Raw genomic sequence first — 14,877 nt, forward strand, 5'->3', positions numbered from 1 at the left:
GCATCTACATATATATTTAAATAGATACATTATCTTTCCCTTGACATTCTATGTTTTTTGCAGCTGAAGGCATCTGTTCAGCATCCAAGTCCCTACGTAATACACAAGGACAACTTTGGCAACATTATTTTTTTAAACCAGAGTCAATACTGGTTTTTAAATTTTGCTTTCTTCAGTAATTGCTAGAATAGGTCACTGTGAACAAGCTAATCAGAGTTGGGCACTTGAGTACTTACATGGGAGACATTTTAACAAACATTTAGCACTGGAAAAATGATTAAGTAATGCCTTTCTCAGCACCATGTGGTAGAGTAATTGCTAAGCAAGAAGTCCGAAAATATCCTCCGCTTTATAGCTAATATCTGTGAGTGGCCATTGAAAGGTCTATATCCAGTGTCCTTATTGATCAAATAAGTGATTGACTTTTTTCACTTGGTATATTTTGGAGGTAGTCCACATGAACAATTTAAATATGCTTCAGGGCGCCTGGGTGGTTCACTCAGTTAAGCGTCTGCCTTCGGTTCAGGTCGTGATCCTGCGGTCCTGGGATCGAGGCCCGTGTCAGGCTCCCTGCTTGATGGGGAGCCTGCTTCTCCCTCTCCCTCTGCCCCCCTACCCCCCGCTTGTGCTTGCTCGCTCGCTCGCTCGCTCGCTCTCTCAAATAAAGAAATAAAATCTTTAAAATGAATAAATATGCTTCATTATATTTTCACCTCTCAATATATTTTAATATGTGACTATCACAGTTTATTTAGTCTGTCTCTTGCTGATGGGCATTTAGGTTGTTTCCAATCTCCTGATATTATAAACAATGTTATAATGAGCATCCTTCTACATATTGCCTTGCACACATGTGAGTTATAAGTAGGATAATTTTTTTAGAAAAATTATTTCATGAAGTGATATGTGCAGTTTTATTTCTGATAGATTACTAAATTGCATTCTAAAGAGGATGTATTAGTTTTATATTTCTACCAACAAAGTGTGGTGACCTGTTTTCCAGCCTATACCCGTTATCCTCATTTTTTTATTGCCATGCTGATAAGTGAAAGATGATCTCTCACTGATGTATTTGGAATAGCCTTAATTATGAATGAGTTTGAGTATGATATTCTCTGTATAAAAGCCTTGCTTATTTATTTTAAGGATGGGTTTCCTGAGCATAGCATTTGCCTGGTTTTTTTTGTTGTTGTTGTTGTTTTTTAATTGATTTATTTTTATGAGTCATAATTTCTGTATTTCAAGAGAACGAGTCTTAAGGAATACCTGTGTTCTAAATTTTTTTCCTAGTTTCTCCTCTTATTGTTTGTGTAAACTTTGTTCTTACTATTCTTTCAGTTTGTAGACATTTAGTAAAATCTGCATGACATTTGGGTATTTAGATTTTTCACAAGAAGATCTTTCCATTCCAGAAGTAATGAAAAATATACTTTTACATACTGTCTGCTATACTTTGGCAATTTAATTTTTTGTTGTTGAGATGTTTTATCTACTTAGAATTTATGTTGCTGTAAGTAGAGGAGTGGGAGCCAGATAAAACATTGTCACCATAGTGGTTATTGAACATTTTCTTATCCTCTACTGATTTGAAATGCCACATTTATCATAAATCATGAATTAAATTTTTGTGTGTATTTGATATGAATTCCCAAGGGCAGTATATGCTACACATTCTTTTCCAAGCTTATTTGACCCCAGAACCACCCTCCCTTCCCCCACAACACACACACACACACACACACACACGCTGCTCCTCATGGGACTAGCATTCTGTGGTACACCCTTTGGGAAACTCTTATTGAAATTTTGGCTTTTTGATATGAGATGTCTATTTAATACAGCCCAGATAAGTTTTTGCTATATTATTTTGAAATAGCAAACTCATTCATTGATTATATGATCACTTGTAAATCTTGTGCCTTAAGTATGTTGACATTCCAAAAATGGTGTGCCATTTTTATTTGAAAGGAGAATTAAATGAGCACATAACTAACTTACTTTCCTGTAATTTTGCCATGTTTACATTAGTTTTAAAAATGAACTCTAATAAAAGATTTCAGAAGAAGATAGATTGGATATCTTCATGAGTTGAACTAAATGACTATGATGCCAGAATCATTTCCTTACATCAGAATCTAAATCATAAGAATTGGGAAATTAAAAATTAATAACAATGCAATATGATTTGTCACAATATATTTATATTACCTTTTTTGCCTGGTTGTTTATATAATTAAAATAGAATCATACTTTATGCATGACATCCAGTATGGATTTTTTTTTTTGGCGACTGGAGAGTTCATATGAGAAAAATACTTTATTTTACAAATACATTTTTAACTTTATTTACTATAACCTTATTTATTATAAGGCATGAAATTATTTAGATTCTCATTTGCATACAATGTAATAAATAGTACAATAATCATGGTTTATACATTCACATGTACCTGTGAAATATGTTTTTACTCAGGCTTTGAAAATATAGCCTATATTTTATCCAGAGCAACTATACGCATGGCCCCATGGCCTGTGCTCAGAGTTATGAGATGATCGCCACAGGTCCAAGCATATTCAGGATAGCAAGAAATAGGTAGTAGCATGTGATTGCAGACAGAGCTGTCACAGCTCCAGTAGATGTTTGGGATTGTCAGCAGAAGTAGAGAGGTTATCAACTGTTCTATTTAAAAACAAAACAACAAAAAAGTAAAAACTTGTTCCTTTGTAGAAGATTCTATTTTTCTTCTTCTAACTTACAGCAAGAAATATGTTGAGTTAAAGTTGTGCAAATAATGAAGAATAGTGGAGAAAAATAGGTTCAAATATTGTGTTTTTTTTAAACATAAAATTCTACTTTGGTTGAGGTACTTAACTGCAGTATAAAAGAGAACTGTTCTAATCATCATTTTATCAGTTAAATCCCAGTGAAAATTGGCTTTCTAACTCCCTTGACTCAAATTTTCAGTTTCACATCTAGATTAAGACAAGTTCAAAGACTTTAAGTTATTCCTGTCTTTTTGCTGTCTGGTTTAAGTCGTATTTTGAGCTTTGTTCTAGGTTAAAGACTGAACTGGGTTACCAAGTAAAGCAGATACAATCTGGTTCCCAGAAGGTCTATAACCAGCAGCATAGAAAAATAATTCATGTAATTTTGTAAGGGCAACTGTCACTGTTTCTTTTAGAAGGAGTTGGGTTAAACTGTGAGCCTATGAAATTTGTACATCAGCTGCACACTTTCAACACGTCTTTGGAGAAACTGAGCTTTTCTTCTGTAGCCCCACTCCCAGTTCCAGGTGGTTATCTTTCCATCTTTTACTGCTACTGAAACCCTATAAAATGTGGTGAGAGTTAATGAAGTTATGTAGGGGACAATGAGAAAGGGGAGCTCTCAAAGTGCGTGCACGGTAAACCCGATGGAAAACGGTCAGAGACTGAAAACACTCAGGACTTCCTAAATTCCCCTTTACACGCTAGTTTGCCTTGTGGCTTACCCTCAGCGCTCTTGTCAAGCACACATCTTCCTAAGAGAGCTCATGCTCTGCCAGCTCAACTACCACAGCAGAGATCAACTGAGGTGAAGCTCTTACTATGTGCCAGGCACCCTGCTGAGCACTGCACACCATGTATGTCTTTTAATCCTCCAATAACATGAGGCAGGTACTATTCTTTTTTTTTTTTTTTTAAGATTTTATTTATTTATCTGAGAGAGAGAGAATGAGAGAGAGCACATGAGAGGGGGGAGGGTCAGAGGGAGAAGCAGACTCCCTGCCGAGCAGGGAGCCCGATGCAGGACTTTTTTTTTTTTTTTTTTTTTTTTGAGGCAGGTACTATTCTTATTTCCACATTAAAGTTGAGGGGAAAGAAAATGAGGGTTAGCAAGGTTAACTAATTTGCCCAGAGTCACACTGGTGGCTAATTGGAAAGCCCGTATTTCAATCCAAGTCGTTTGAATTCAAAACGTGTGTTCCTCTACATCTGTGCTAAGCTTACGCCCTTTTCTACAGCTTCAAATACAACCACTATGCTTCTAAGTTAAACCTATTAGTGTAACCAGTTCTCCTTCCTCTTGTTAAACCTGTGAAACCATCAGCCTTCTAAACACCTTTAATCACCTGCAGTTAGATGTCTCCTGAACATCTCAACACATCCAGACATGAGTTCCTCTCTAGGCTCGGCCCCCTTCCACCACCAAACAAGAACAATTCAGTACTTGGTGAATAATATCAGTACATACCTAGTTAGCCAAGCTGGATACCTAGAAATTAACCTCGACTTTATTTTTTAAGACTCCCATCCGTGCTCACCAAGATTTTTCTGTGCATTCTTTTGCATTTTCACCACCTTCCATTCCTTACTTGGGCCCTGCCATCACGTTTTGCCTAGATTTAAATTCTCAGACCTGCTCTCACCTTTTCCTTGCCCTCCATCTTGTCTCTTCTCAGAGTGTTCTTTTAAAGGGGGAATTTAACCATGTTATGTCCTAGCTTAAAATAATTTGATCGCTCCCTTAAAGATAAACCCCAAATTCCTGTAGCTTATTCAGTGCTTGGGGCACTGGCCCCTCCTTGTGCCCTCAACCCCTCCCAGCGCTGCCCCACTGGCACTCTGCTCTCCACTCCCATGCACATCTGGGTCTCCCATGTGTTTCATGACCCTCTGGGACCCCAGCCTGTTCTGTGAGCGCGAGCAGGGCCTTCCCCCTTCAGGAAGCCATGACAGACAGACAGCTCTTTGTTAAGTCTTAGGTATCCAGGAGGCCTTCTGGGACTGCTGTCCCTTTTCCTTGTGCCCCATACCAGTTGTCCTTCCTGCCCTGGAGCTCTCCATCACACTACTCAGCATGTTGCGTTGTACCATTTATTACCTTTCCTCTTCCCCTTATCAGAGGAAAGCACAAGTAGGTCAAAAATCAACTTCTTCCCTTGTCTCTACCTACCTGGTCATCTTTTTCTGTCATGAGATCTTTCGTTGTCGTTACTTTATCAACATAATGTCTGCAAATTCCTAGATGAAATATGTTAAGCTCCTAGCATGATAAAATATATTTTCCCCTCACTCCTCTCAACTTCCTTCCACTTCCTTCTACTTCCCAGAGGCAGCCACTTTTTTTTTTATTCTTATGTTAATCCCCATACATTACATCGTTAGTTTTAGATGTAGTGTTCCATGATTCATTGTTTGTACATAACACCCAGTGCTCCATGCAGAATGTGCCCTCCTCAATACCCACCACCAGGCTAACCCATCCTCCCACCCCCCCCCCCCGAACCCTCAGTTTGTTTTTCAGAGTCCATCGTCTCTCATGGTTCATCTACCCCTCCAATTTCCCCCCCTTCATTCTTCCCCTCCTGCTACCTTCTTCTTTTTTTTTTTCTTAACATATATTGCATTATTTGTTTCAGAGGTACAGATCTGAGATTCAACAGTCTTGCACAATTCACAGCACTTACCAGAGCACATACCCTCCCCAGTGTCTATCACCCAGTCAACCCATCCCTCCTACCCCACCCCTCCTACCCCACCCCCCACTCCAGCAACCCTCAGTTTGTTTCCTGCGATTAAGAATTCCTCATATCAGTGAGGTCATATGATACATGTCTTTCTCTGTTTGACTTATTTCGCTCAACATAATACCCTCCAGTTCCATCCACGTCGTTGCAAATGGCAAGATCTCATTCCTTTTGATGGCTGCATAATATTCCATTGTATATATATACCACATCTTCTTTATCCATTCATCTGTCGATGGACATCTTGGCTCTTTCCACAGTTTGGCTATTGTGGACATTGCTGCTATAAACATCGGGGTGCACGTACCCTTTCGGATCCCTACTTTTGTATCTTTGGGGTAAATACCCAGTAGGAGGCAGCCACTTTTAATTCTTAGGATTTTTTTTCTGGTATTTATTTACCTCTTCTCTCTTTCTAAATAATATGCTTAGACTGTTGTTAATTTATTTTAGGCATTAGCGAGTTCCTGAGAAGTGAAGATTTAGTTTCCTTTTGCTTTCTCACCACCTTGGACTCCCCTCCTTCACCCCTTCTCTACCCCTGCTGTCCTCACATTACAATTGTATTGCAATTGATAGTCAAAAAAATAGTGTTTATAATATCGCAACTGTGGAAATATTCCTTACCCCTCCAGTTAGTATTCCATGGTTCTTTCCTGTTGGGCAACAGTGTCATTTCTAGGTTTATATGAACAATTTTTTTTTTAATTTGCTCAGTATTTGTGTACACCTGTCACAATTTTATCCAGACTCTCAGGTCTGTGAAATCAGCCGCAGTCATTTGTGTAAATGGCTCAACACAGCAGATTTGCTTTTAGTTTCTTGGCCACGGTTCTCTCCTTCACTCCAGCTTTCTCCCATGTGATCTGAACTGGCTGCTCTGGGCCTGGGACACAAGTGTCATCCTGGGCAATATTTTTGCCACTTTGCTGTTCCCCTCTCCGAGAGCCCATGTTTGTTTTTCTTACCTTCTTACCTTTTTTTGCCAAGGCACACCTTCCAGTAGCTTTCTAAGAATGAGCGTTCGTAAACTTGCATGTTCATTTTCTGTCCTCCTCTTAGAGGGAGTGTAACCATGTCTTCATCGGAAATCATTTCTCTTCAGAATTTGAAATCCATAACTTGTCTTCTGGAGCTCAGTGTTGCTTTTGAGAAATCCATTTCCATTGTGATTCTCCACTTTGTATGCAACCTGTTTGGTTTGTTTTTAATGTTCTCGAGCCTTTTGGGATCTTCTCTGTATCTGTAGTTATATCTACTTTCCGTGTTGTGCCTTGACTTGGGAAAGTAGAACAAAGGAAAGAAAATACCTTACCATGTCACTGTCTTATCTTTTTTCTCCTACTGGTTCTCAAGATGGCACCTCTCCTGAATCAGTCATATGTGCTTCCAGAGGACCATATAAGGCAAGGACAAAGTCAGCCTTCGTATTTCCAGGACCTTTCTCAGGGTCTGGCCCATAGTGCTGAATGAGTATCTTTTGTAATATAGAAATGACTTCTGAAAATAATACCAAAATTGTTGTCTGAACTTGAGGCCAGAATTTCCAGCTTACTTTCAGAAGTTATCAGGAGGTCCCTGCTAGCACCTTGTACTCATATGTCCAAAAGGAAGCTCATTATCTTCAACATTTGTTCCCCAACAAACTGAGTATTATTTTAAAACATTTTCATATTTTCTACTCCTTTTGTCATAGGCCCCTGAGACCTCAGACTTGTCTAACTCCTCAGTAGGCCATCCTCTGCTTGTCTGCATGTCCTATTGATTCTGCTTTAGGGGTATCTCCTCCTTAGCTCTCTCTCCTCCATTTCCCTTGACACCGTACAATTTTTGTAAATACCATTTACTAATTAAACAAGGTGATGTGTTATTCAGATATAGCAAAGCTTTGAATATTACAGTTAGTCTCTTGATTTAAAAGAGTTCATAGCAGGAGAGAGACTATAAATATTTTGAATATGAACTGACTTGTAGTTAGAGATACTGAATTCTAGTCTACAATTTAAAAAATAGCTAATTTTTATTTCTCTTTGTAGAGGAATAATGTATGAAAGTGATGTAAATATGAATTAAGTTTGTATTAGAATCATGTAAATATAAATCATTTCAATACTTGACTCTAGCTCACTTTTGTTTTTATTCATATCTTTTGCTTTTGTACCTGATATTCCTTCTGCCAGGGATGATGTTCTCTCTCTAGTCTTTGCCATGGCTAAATCCTGCTTGTTTGTCAGATCATAATTCACCAGGAAATCTTTTATCTCCAGTACTTCATACGGATCCCTCCCATACCTATCACACTGTTCTGCTTCTTAAGATCAGAAAGCATGTCTTATTAATTCTTGGGGCCTGGGTATTTTTAGTGCCTAGTAGTATCCTGGCACATCGTAAGACCTCAGTAAACATATGGTGAATGAATATATTCTAAGTGCACTTTTAACATTTGGAATAACATCTCCATTATATGTCTTACCTTACACATTGGATTATTTAGAGACTATTTAAAGGGCTTACTTCTGACAGGTACTTCATCAGTTTCCCTTAGAAATGATGATAATCAAAGACATAATAAAATACACTATAGAAGTCATTTAATTTATATTGTATCTGAAACAATACTTGAAACATAATAATCAAATATTTCATAAACTGCCTGTAGTGTGCTATGGAGTTCATTTATGAATTTATTTCCCTACATTTTGATATCACAGCAATTTACCAAGTGCTCTCATTTGTATTTTCTCATTTGATCCTCTCATTAACCCTAAACAGGTATTTTTTCTATTACACTTGTCAGGAGTGATTTTGTAATGAGTCCGGTGTCACATAGGTTGTTAGTTGAGAGCTCAGACTAGAACGCGTGTCTTCTTACTTCCATAATATGTTCTTCCCATTATGCACGTGGGAATGAAGGCCAAGAAAAGCCATCAGCTCTGGGAGACAAGAGCGCAGAGGTTCCAGCTGGAGAGGGAAGGATGGAAGAGAAAAGACGTGTGAAGAAAGTTGCCTTTAGCTGAAGAACAGGTTTTGAAATTAAAAGAGATAAGATTGGAAACACAATTGGAATCAAGTGTCGGGGCAAGTGAGAGTTGGAACTTTATGTTACGGGAAGTGAGAGATAATGGAAATTTGTGACTGGGAGACTGAAGATCATGGCTCTGCTTTTGAGCAGACCAGTGCTGTATGGGATGAATTTGAATTTGGGATTAACTAGACGCAGTGTGACTCCTGGCAACTCATGCGATATTTCAGGTGAAAAGTAATTCAATTCTCGACAGTGAACTTCAGGTTCAATCAGAAAAGGAAACAATCGATCCATTCTTGAGATACTGGGGAGTGTGCATGAACAGGGTTTGGCAACCGAATGGTTGTGTGAGACAAGGGAAGAGAGAGAAACAGTGCTGCACTGTTTACGGTGGTGGTGGGAACACGCTCCCACCGCTTCCCTGACCCCTGCCCCGCCTGTGGCCTTCCTTCTCCTGCACGATTACTCCTTCCTATTGGCCATGTGAGTACCTCACTGGTTAGTCAACAGTTAATAATGAACACTTTCTGTGTGATACTGGCATTTTGCTAGGTATTAAGGATAAATGAAAGCCATGATCTCTGTCCTCAGTGAACTCAGTCTAGTGGCAGAAACTGTCAAGTAAATTATATTGTAAAAGATTTATTGCTGTGGCTACCCCATGCCATTAGGACACAGAGGGGTACCTGGTTCAGCTCACATAGTTCAGGGAAGGATTCTCCTTTCTGTCTTGGAGGAGGAGTTAGCTTGGCGAAGAAAAGGGAAGGATGTTCTGTGTAAAGAAAGCAGCATGTTCAAGGGCATGAAACGGAGAATATGAGATGGGGGCATAAGTTGTTTAGTGAGCCTAAGTGTGTCAGCATCTATCTCCTGACAACAATGGAATGAACCTACCAAATGATACCATAATTATCATCTTCAGGTAACTTAACAGTGGCAAAATATAATTATGTAATACCTAGTCCATTTTAAAATTTCCCCAATTATCCCAACAATAGCATTTATATGATACAGTCCAAGAGCTAATCAACGCTTGTGTTTTACAGTTGGTTGTCCTACCTCTTGAATCTCCCTAATCTTTTCTTTCTTCCCCTTCATTCCTCCCTCTCTCTCTTGTCTTTCATAATTGATGGTCTTTAAGAATGCAAGCCAGTCACTTTACAGGATGTTCCTCACTTTGGATTTCTATTATAGTTTCCTCACATTTAGATTCAGGATAAATATTTTTGTGCAAAGTACTGCACAGGTTGGGTCTGTCTCAGTGCACCCTTTCAGAAGGCGCTTGTCCGTTGTGTACCATTACTGTGACGTAGAATGTCAGATTGGATTCTTTAGGTAAGGTGACATCTGCCAGATTTCTCCAAATGCTGTCCCTGACAGCCTAATACCCAGTAGTTTCTGCACCCATTGATGATTCCTGCCTCAATCAATTCTTACTATGTGAATTGTAATATAGTAAATTGTGTATTTCCCCCATATCTTTGACACCTATTGGTTGGCATTCTTCTATAAAGAGCTTTCCCTTACCCCATATTTATTTTTAATTTTTTAGTATCAGTATGGATGCATAAGTGTTTTTTACCCCCAATGTGTAATAATCCATCCCTATTATTATTCATTTAGTGCTCAAGTCCCCCTAAATTTAGCCAAGACTGTCCTTCAATCTAGCTCCCCTCTGCCCTTTTGACACATCCCTGCCTTCTGTGAGTACTTTCTAATCTTCTGGTACATCAATACATTCCTGGCTTTTTTCACACTTTCTTGGTCTCAGCCCCATAATCAGATATTTCTCTAAGTATTCTAGTTCACATTAATAATGGTATTTAGAAACCAAGATCTGGAGACCGGCGTGCTCACTGCTGCCACAGTCATTACTTCTGGGTTATTTTGGAAAGCTAGGAAGTGTTTTGGTTTTTTTTTTTTTTTTTTTTTTAAACCCTTGTAAATGAAATCCAACACTTTATGGTTCTTTCTGTCCTCCTATTCCATATTTGTATTTCCTTTCCAATAGCGAGTTTACCCGTCTGCTCAACCTTATAATACACACATAATGGTTTCAGATTCACTATGTCAATACCACTATCAACAGTAAACTTAATAACGAAAGTCCAAATTTTCTTTGTAGTTCTTTGTTTTTGTTTTTATTCCCTTAAAGTGTATGCCATTAATCTCGTGCTTGCTTTTTTAAAGTTGTAGAATTTTAAAATGTTGCCTTTTACTAATGAAATATATCCTCAACCTTGAATATCTGGCATTACTCACAGTTTTTTTTTTTTTTAAAGTTAAGTTTGAGTGTAAATTTTCAAAGATATTTAGTTACTAATTAAGGGGTCTGAAATGTTTAGTGTATTTTAATTAAAATAGCCTTCAAGCCACTTTAGAATTAAATTTATCTGTAAGTTAACCTTCAGATACTCTACCTGTCACCCACCTTTTTTTTTTTAATTACACCTACAAAGTTTAGTACTTTTCTAAAAATATGAGATAGAACCAGATGGAAAGAGGCCGATACATATTTATATTTATATATCTGTTTATAAACTGTAAATGAGTTTGCTATCTGTACTTTACTGCATTCATTTGTCTTCTGTTCCCAATCAAGGGATTGCGTCTCAATAAAAAGAAATAAAAAATCCAGAGGAAGTAGTTTTCTATTACTTTAGATGTAACTATGACAGCCATACAATTTCATAGAGATTCCTACAAATAACCTCTTTCTGAGGGACAAAAAAGTGTATTTCCTTGAATTTGGGTTTGGGCCAGTAGTTTGAAGCTCCCCCCCCCCTTTGAATAATATTTAGCATTGACAACTATAAATAACTATGAATATTACAAGATAATCTGTTCTTTGGAGAAAGGATTGGCTCTATACCACAGCCTTCACTAAATATATACAGAATATCAATTTAAACTAATCATAATGGGATGAAAAATACTTCAGGTACTTGAGAGCCTCTTTTGGTTTATTTTTTCATTACAGAAGACAAACTTTTCATACATTCTATGAAAGTTTGTAGTGATTGTTCTGTGTCACCAAAATCAGGGGACGATTATCTTCTGATATGAAAGATCAGTTGTTGGGAGCATGTTCACAATAGTTAACCTGGAAATAAAATTTTGTGCAAAAGTTTAGGCAGCAGAGTCTCAGTAACAGCAACGAAAACATTCTCCCACACCTGGTCGATTTTAGAATAGAAGCTGATGCTTTGAAAATAACCCATTTCTACAAGGGAAATGTGATTTATGATAACCTGGGACACAGATATGACTAGAACCGCATTCTATTTAAAGTTATTGGGCCACCAGACTATAAAAGCAGTCCTGTGAAGTGAATCAATGGAAGCTGGTCCTCTTCAGTGGACAGTAACACAGGCACTAATGAGCCCGATTTCATTAGAAGATATTTGATTTATAAAGTCCTATCTTATTTTGAAATTGCTGGCTTAGTCCTGGCATCTGATCTTTCTTCCCCCTACCATCACCATCACCAGTTTCTGTGTATGCTTTGACATTGCTATGGTAACCCTGAGGGCTGATGGAATTCCCTGCATCTCTCTTCACAGAGGGTGATGAGACAGGAGTGATGGATAGTCTGCTGGAGGCTTTGCAGTCGGGGGCTGCCTTCCGCGACAGAAGAAAAAGGACACCAAAACCAAAAGGTGAACATTATAGTTCTTTCATGTTACTTTCTAGGGAACTATCACAAAGAACAACCGTTTTCTTTTTTCCTTTTAATTCTTTTCAAGTCATGTGTCAAGAATGTAGTGCTCTGGGCAACACCTCTTCAGAAGTTTCCTGAGTTTGCTTAATCCTTCCCTTGCCATGACAGATGTCAGAGAGAGAAGCATTCCAGCTGACCGATGTCAGCACATTAACAGACCAAAGCACTGAACCTAGAAAATCCTGATTACTGTGACAAGTCTCATCTAAAGAACCATATGCACCTTATCCCAGTGGAGTTTACAATAGCATAACTAAATGGGAAGTAAAAGTCATAGCATCATTGCTTCAAGTATTTCAGGGTATTGAAGCATTGCTTGGGTCGAGACATATTTAACCTTTGAAAACAGTCTAACAGTTAACACTTTTTTAAGATTTTATTTATTTATTTGTCAGAGAGAGAGAGACAGAACACAAGCAGGGGGAGAGGCAGGCAGAGGGAGAAGCAGGCTCCCAAGGAGCAGGGAGCCCGATGTGGGACTCGATCCCAGGACGCTGGGATCATGACCTGAGCCGAAGGCAGCCGCTTAACTGACTGAGCCACCCAGGCATCCCACTGTTAACACTTGTTGAGGTGAACAGACCTCTGTATTAATTTTGTCTCTCTCTCTTTTTTTAACAGATATTCGGCAAAGTCTCAGTCCCATGTCTCAGAGGCCTGTTCTGAAAGTTTGTAACCATGGTAATAAACCGTATTCATAAATTGCACATTCTTCTTATCTACTTTTATCCTGTTGATCTATTATTTTAATAGGCTGCTGTGAGGGTTCTCAAGTTTAGTTATAACTATAGGAGTAGAAATGTGTGGATGTACCTATTGCCCTGAGCTTGTATATTCATAATATTCCATGCTTATACTATTGCCTTGAGGTAGTATCTAAGGTTCTTCTTTCAGGTCTCAGATGAATTTTTAAAATTATTATTTTTTGAAATTATCTCAGACATTTTTGATCAGTGTTGCCCAATGTATCCTTTCAAAAACAGTTTGCTCTCAAAGTAATGTTTCACATAGTGGATTTGCTTTACATCAAGATACGACTTGAAATAGTGAATCTGTTAAACTATTTTACTCTACCATATTTGCCAGTGCCGTTTGTAATACTGTGACCAGCATTTTGGCAAAATCATTATAACACAGATGAGTTTCATGTGCCCTTATCGTGGAAGGATATACTAGGATCACTAAAAAGGTGAGTTAACTGAGTTTCTGATGTTGATCTGAGAGTGACTGCTTCCAGAAATCTCACCAGCGCCCGCACGGCACCCTCCTCTCTTCATTGTGCCAATTCATGCTGACCAAGTTCTATTTACGTTGGCTCCCTTTCTCTCACTGTTATCAATTATGGGGTTCTGCTTACCTTACATAGTCATAAGTAAATTTATCAGTTGTCATTGTCATTTATTCAGGATGAGATTGTCATCAAAGTTTGCGAGATTTATAAATGGAAAAATACTTGACAGATTTTCATTCAAGGATAGTTTTGGATATGGAGGAGTTAAGTTCTGGAAGTGTTAATGTGTGGCTAACTACAGACATTTGTGTCAAATTTCTAGGGTAGCCAAAAAAAAAAAAAACACTATGAAGTGAATAAGAAAAAGAAGTGAATGTGGGTAATTAATCTTCATAGATGGGTAGATGTTTATTGCTCAAGGTAAAATATTTAAATAGATCTTTCTAGTCTTTTCAACAGTATGTTTTTGTTATTGTTTAGCCTTTCCCTACTTTAACAGCAGAAAAGAGGAATGGTAGTATGTCACAGATACTCATTGTGGATAATTAAGTACTTCCTAACTTTGGGTTTATGATTTGGAGTCATTGTGACATAGTAAATAATGGCAAAAGGTTAGAGAATGGAGCTATCCTGGACCTAGAGATTATTTTGTTTTGTAGATGAATAAATGGAAATTCAGAGAAGCTGCAAACCCTCCCAAGAGTACAGAGCTAGTTAGTGACACAAATATAACCATAATGCAGTTCTGATTCCCATCACATTTCTTTTTTTGATTACACATGGGTATTTTGAATTATTTTTTATCAGTAACAAAATATATAAAATAATGCAGCCCCCATTGTGTATCATTTAAGACCCACAGCCAACACAGTGATCATGAAATGATTATAATGGCATACATATGTCCATGCTATGCTTAATTTAGGTATTATGTAGAGGAAGATTATTTAAGATAATTTTGTTCACTGGCCTTGGGGAACCCAGTTCTTTTCTGACTGTAATGTCAGTAAAGTGTCCAGTCTACAAAAGCTCATCTATGATTACTTACAAATTATGGTATTTTGGTCCGCTGCATAAAAGCAGATGAACCTTGCATTTCTGTCTTTACTCAGGTTGACATGTACTATCTGAAGTTATAAGGCTATTGTGATAATTAAACTAATAGGTTATACAGCAAGCCAAAAGAGATATGAAGGTCAAATTCTTTTCTAATATAAATGTAGTGGATTACAGTGTTTTTGACACTTATTTTCTATCAATATTTCTGTTGTGTTTTCCTTTTGTATTTCTAACCAAGTGGGGAAAAATTCAAATGACCAGTTAATCTTGAAGAACTCTGTATATAAAGATAGATTTATTAGATTAGATGTTCAAAAGTACACAGTTTGTT

The 14,877-nt window shown here is 37.8% G+C and overlaps 1 protein-coding gene across 5 annotated transcripts in view; it reads left to right on the top strand.

Moving 5' to 3' along the window:
- Nucleotides 1-14,877, top strand: part of DIAPH3 (diaphanous related formin 3) — a 486,464-nt gene that overhangs the window by 345,710 nt on the left and 125,877 nt on the right. For all 5 annotated transcript variants that reach the window (XR_010409980.1, XM_064586024.1, XM_064586023.1 and 2 more), the window contains 2 exons: nucleotides 12,099-12,194; nucleotides 12,878-12,937. Coding sequence is in view for 4 of the 5 variants with exons in the window: in XM_064586024.1 (XP_064442094.1) it covers nucleotides 12,099-12,194; nucleotides 12,878-12,937 (156 nt within the window). In the remaining variant the exon portion in view is untranslated. The remainder of the gene's footprint in view (nucleotides 1-12,098; nucleotides 12,195-12,877; nucleotides 12,938-14,877) is intronic.

The sequence above is a fragment of the Mirounga angustirostris genome, unplaced genomic scaffold (genome assembly GCF_029215605.1).
Source record: "Mirounga angustirostris isolate CCGP_5_RB_7025 unplaced genomic scaffold, mMirAng1.0.hap1 SCAF_3, whole genome shotgun sequence".
Lineage (NCBI taxonomy): Eukaryota > Metazoa > Chordata > Mammalia > Carnivora > Phocidae > Mirounga > Mirounga angustirostris.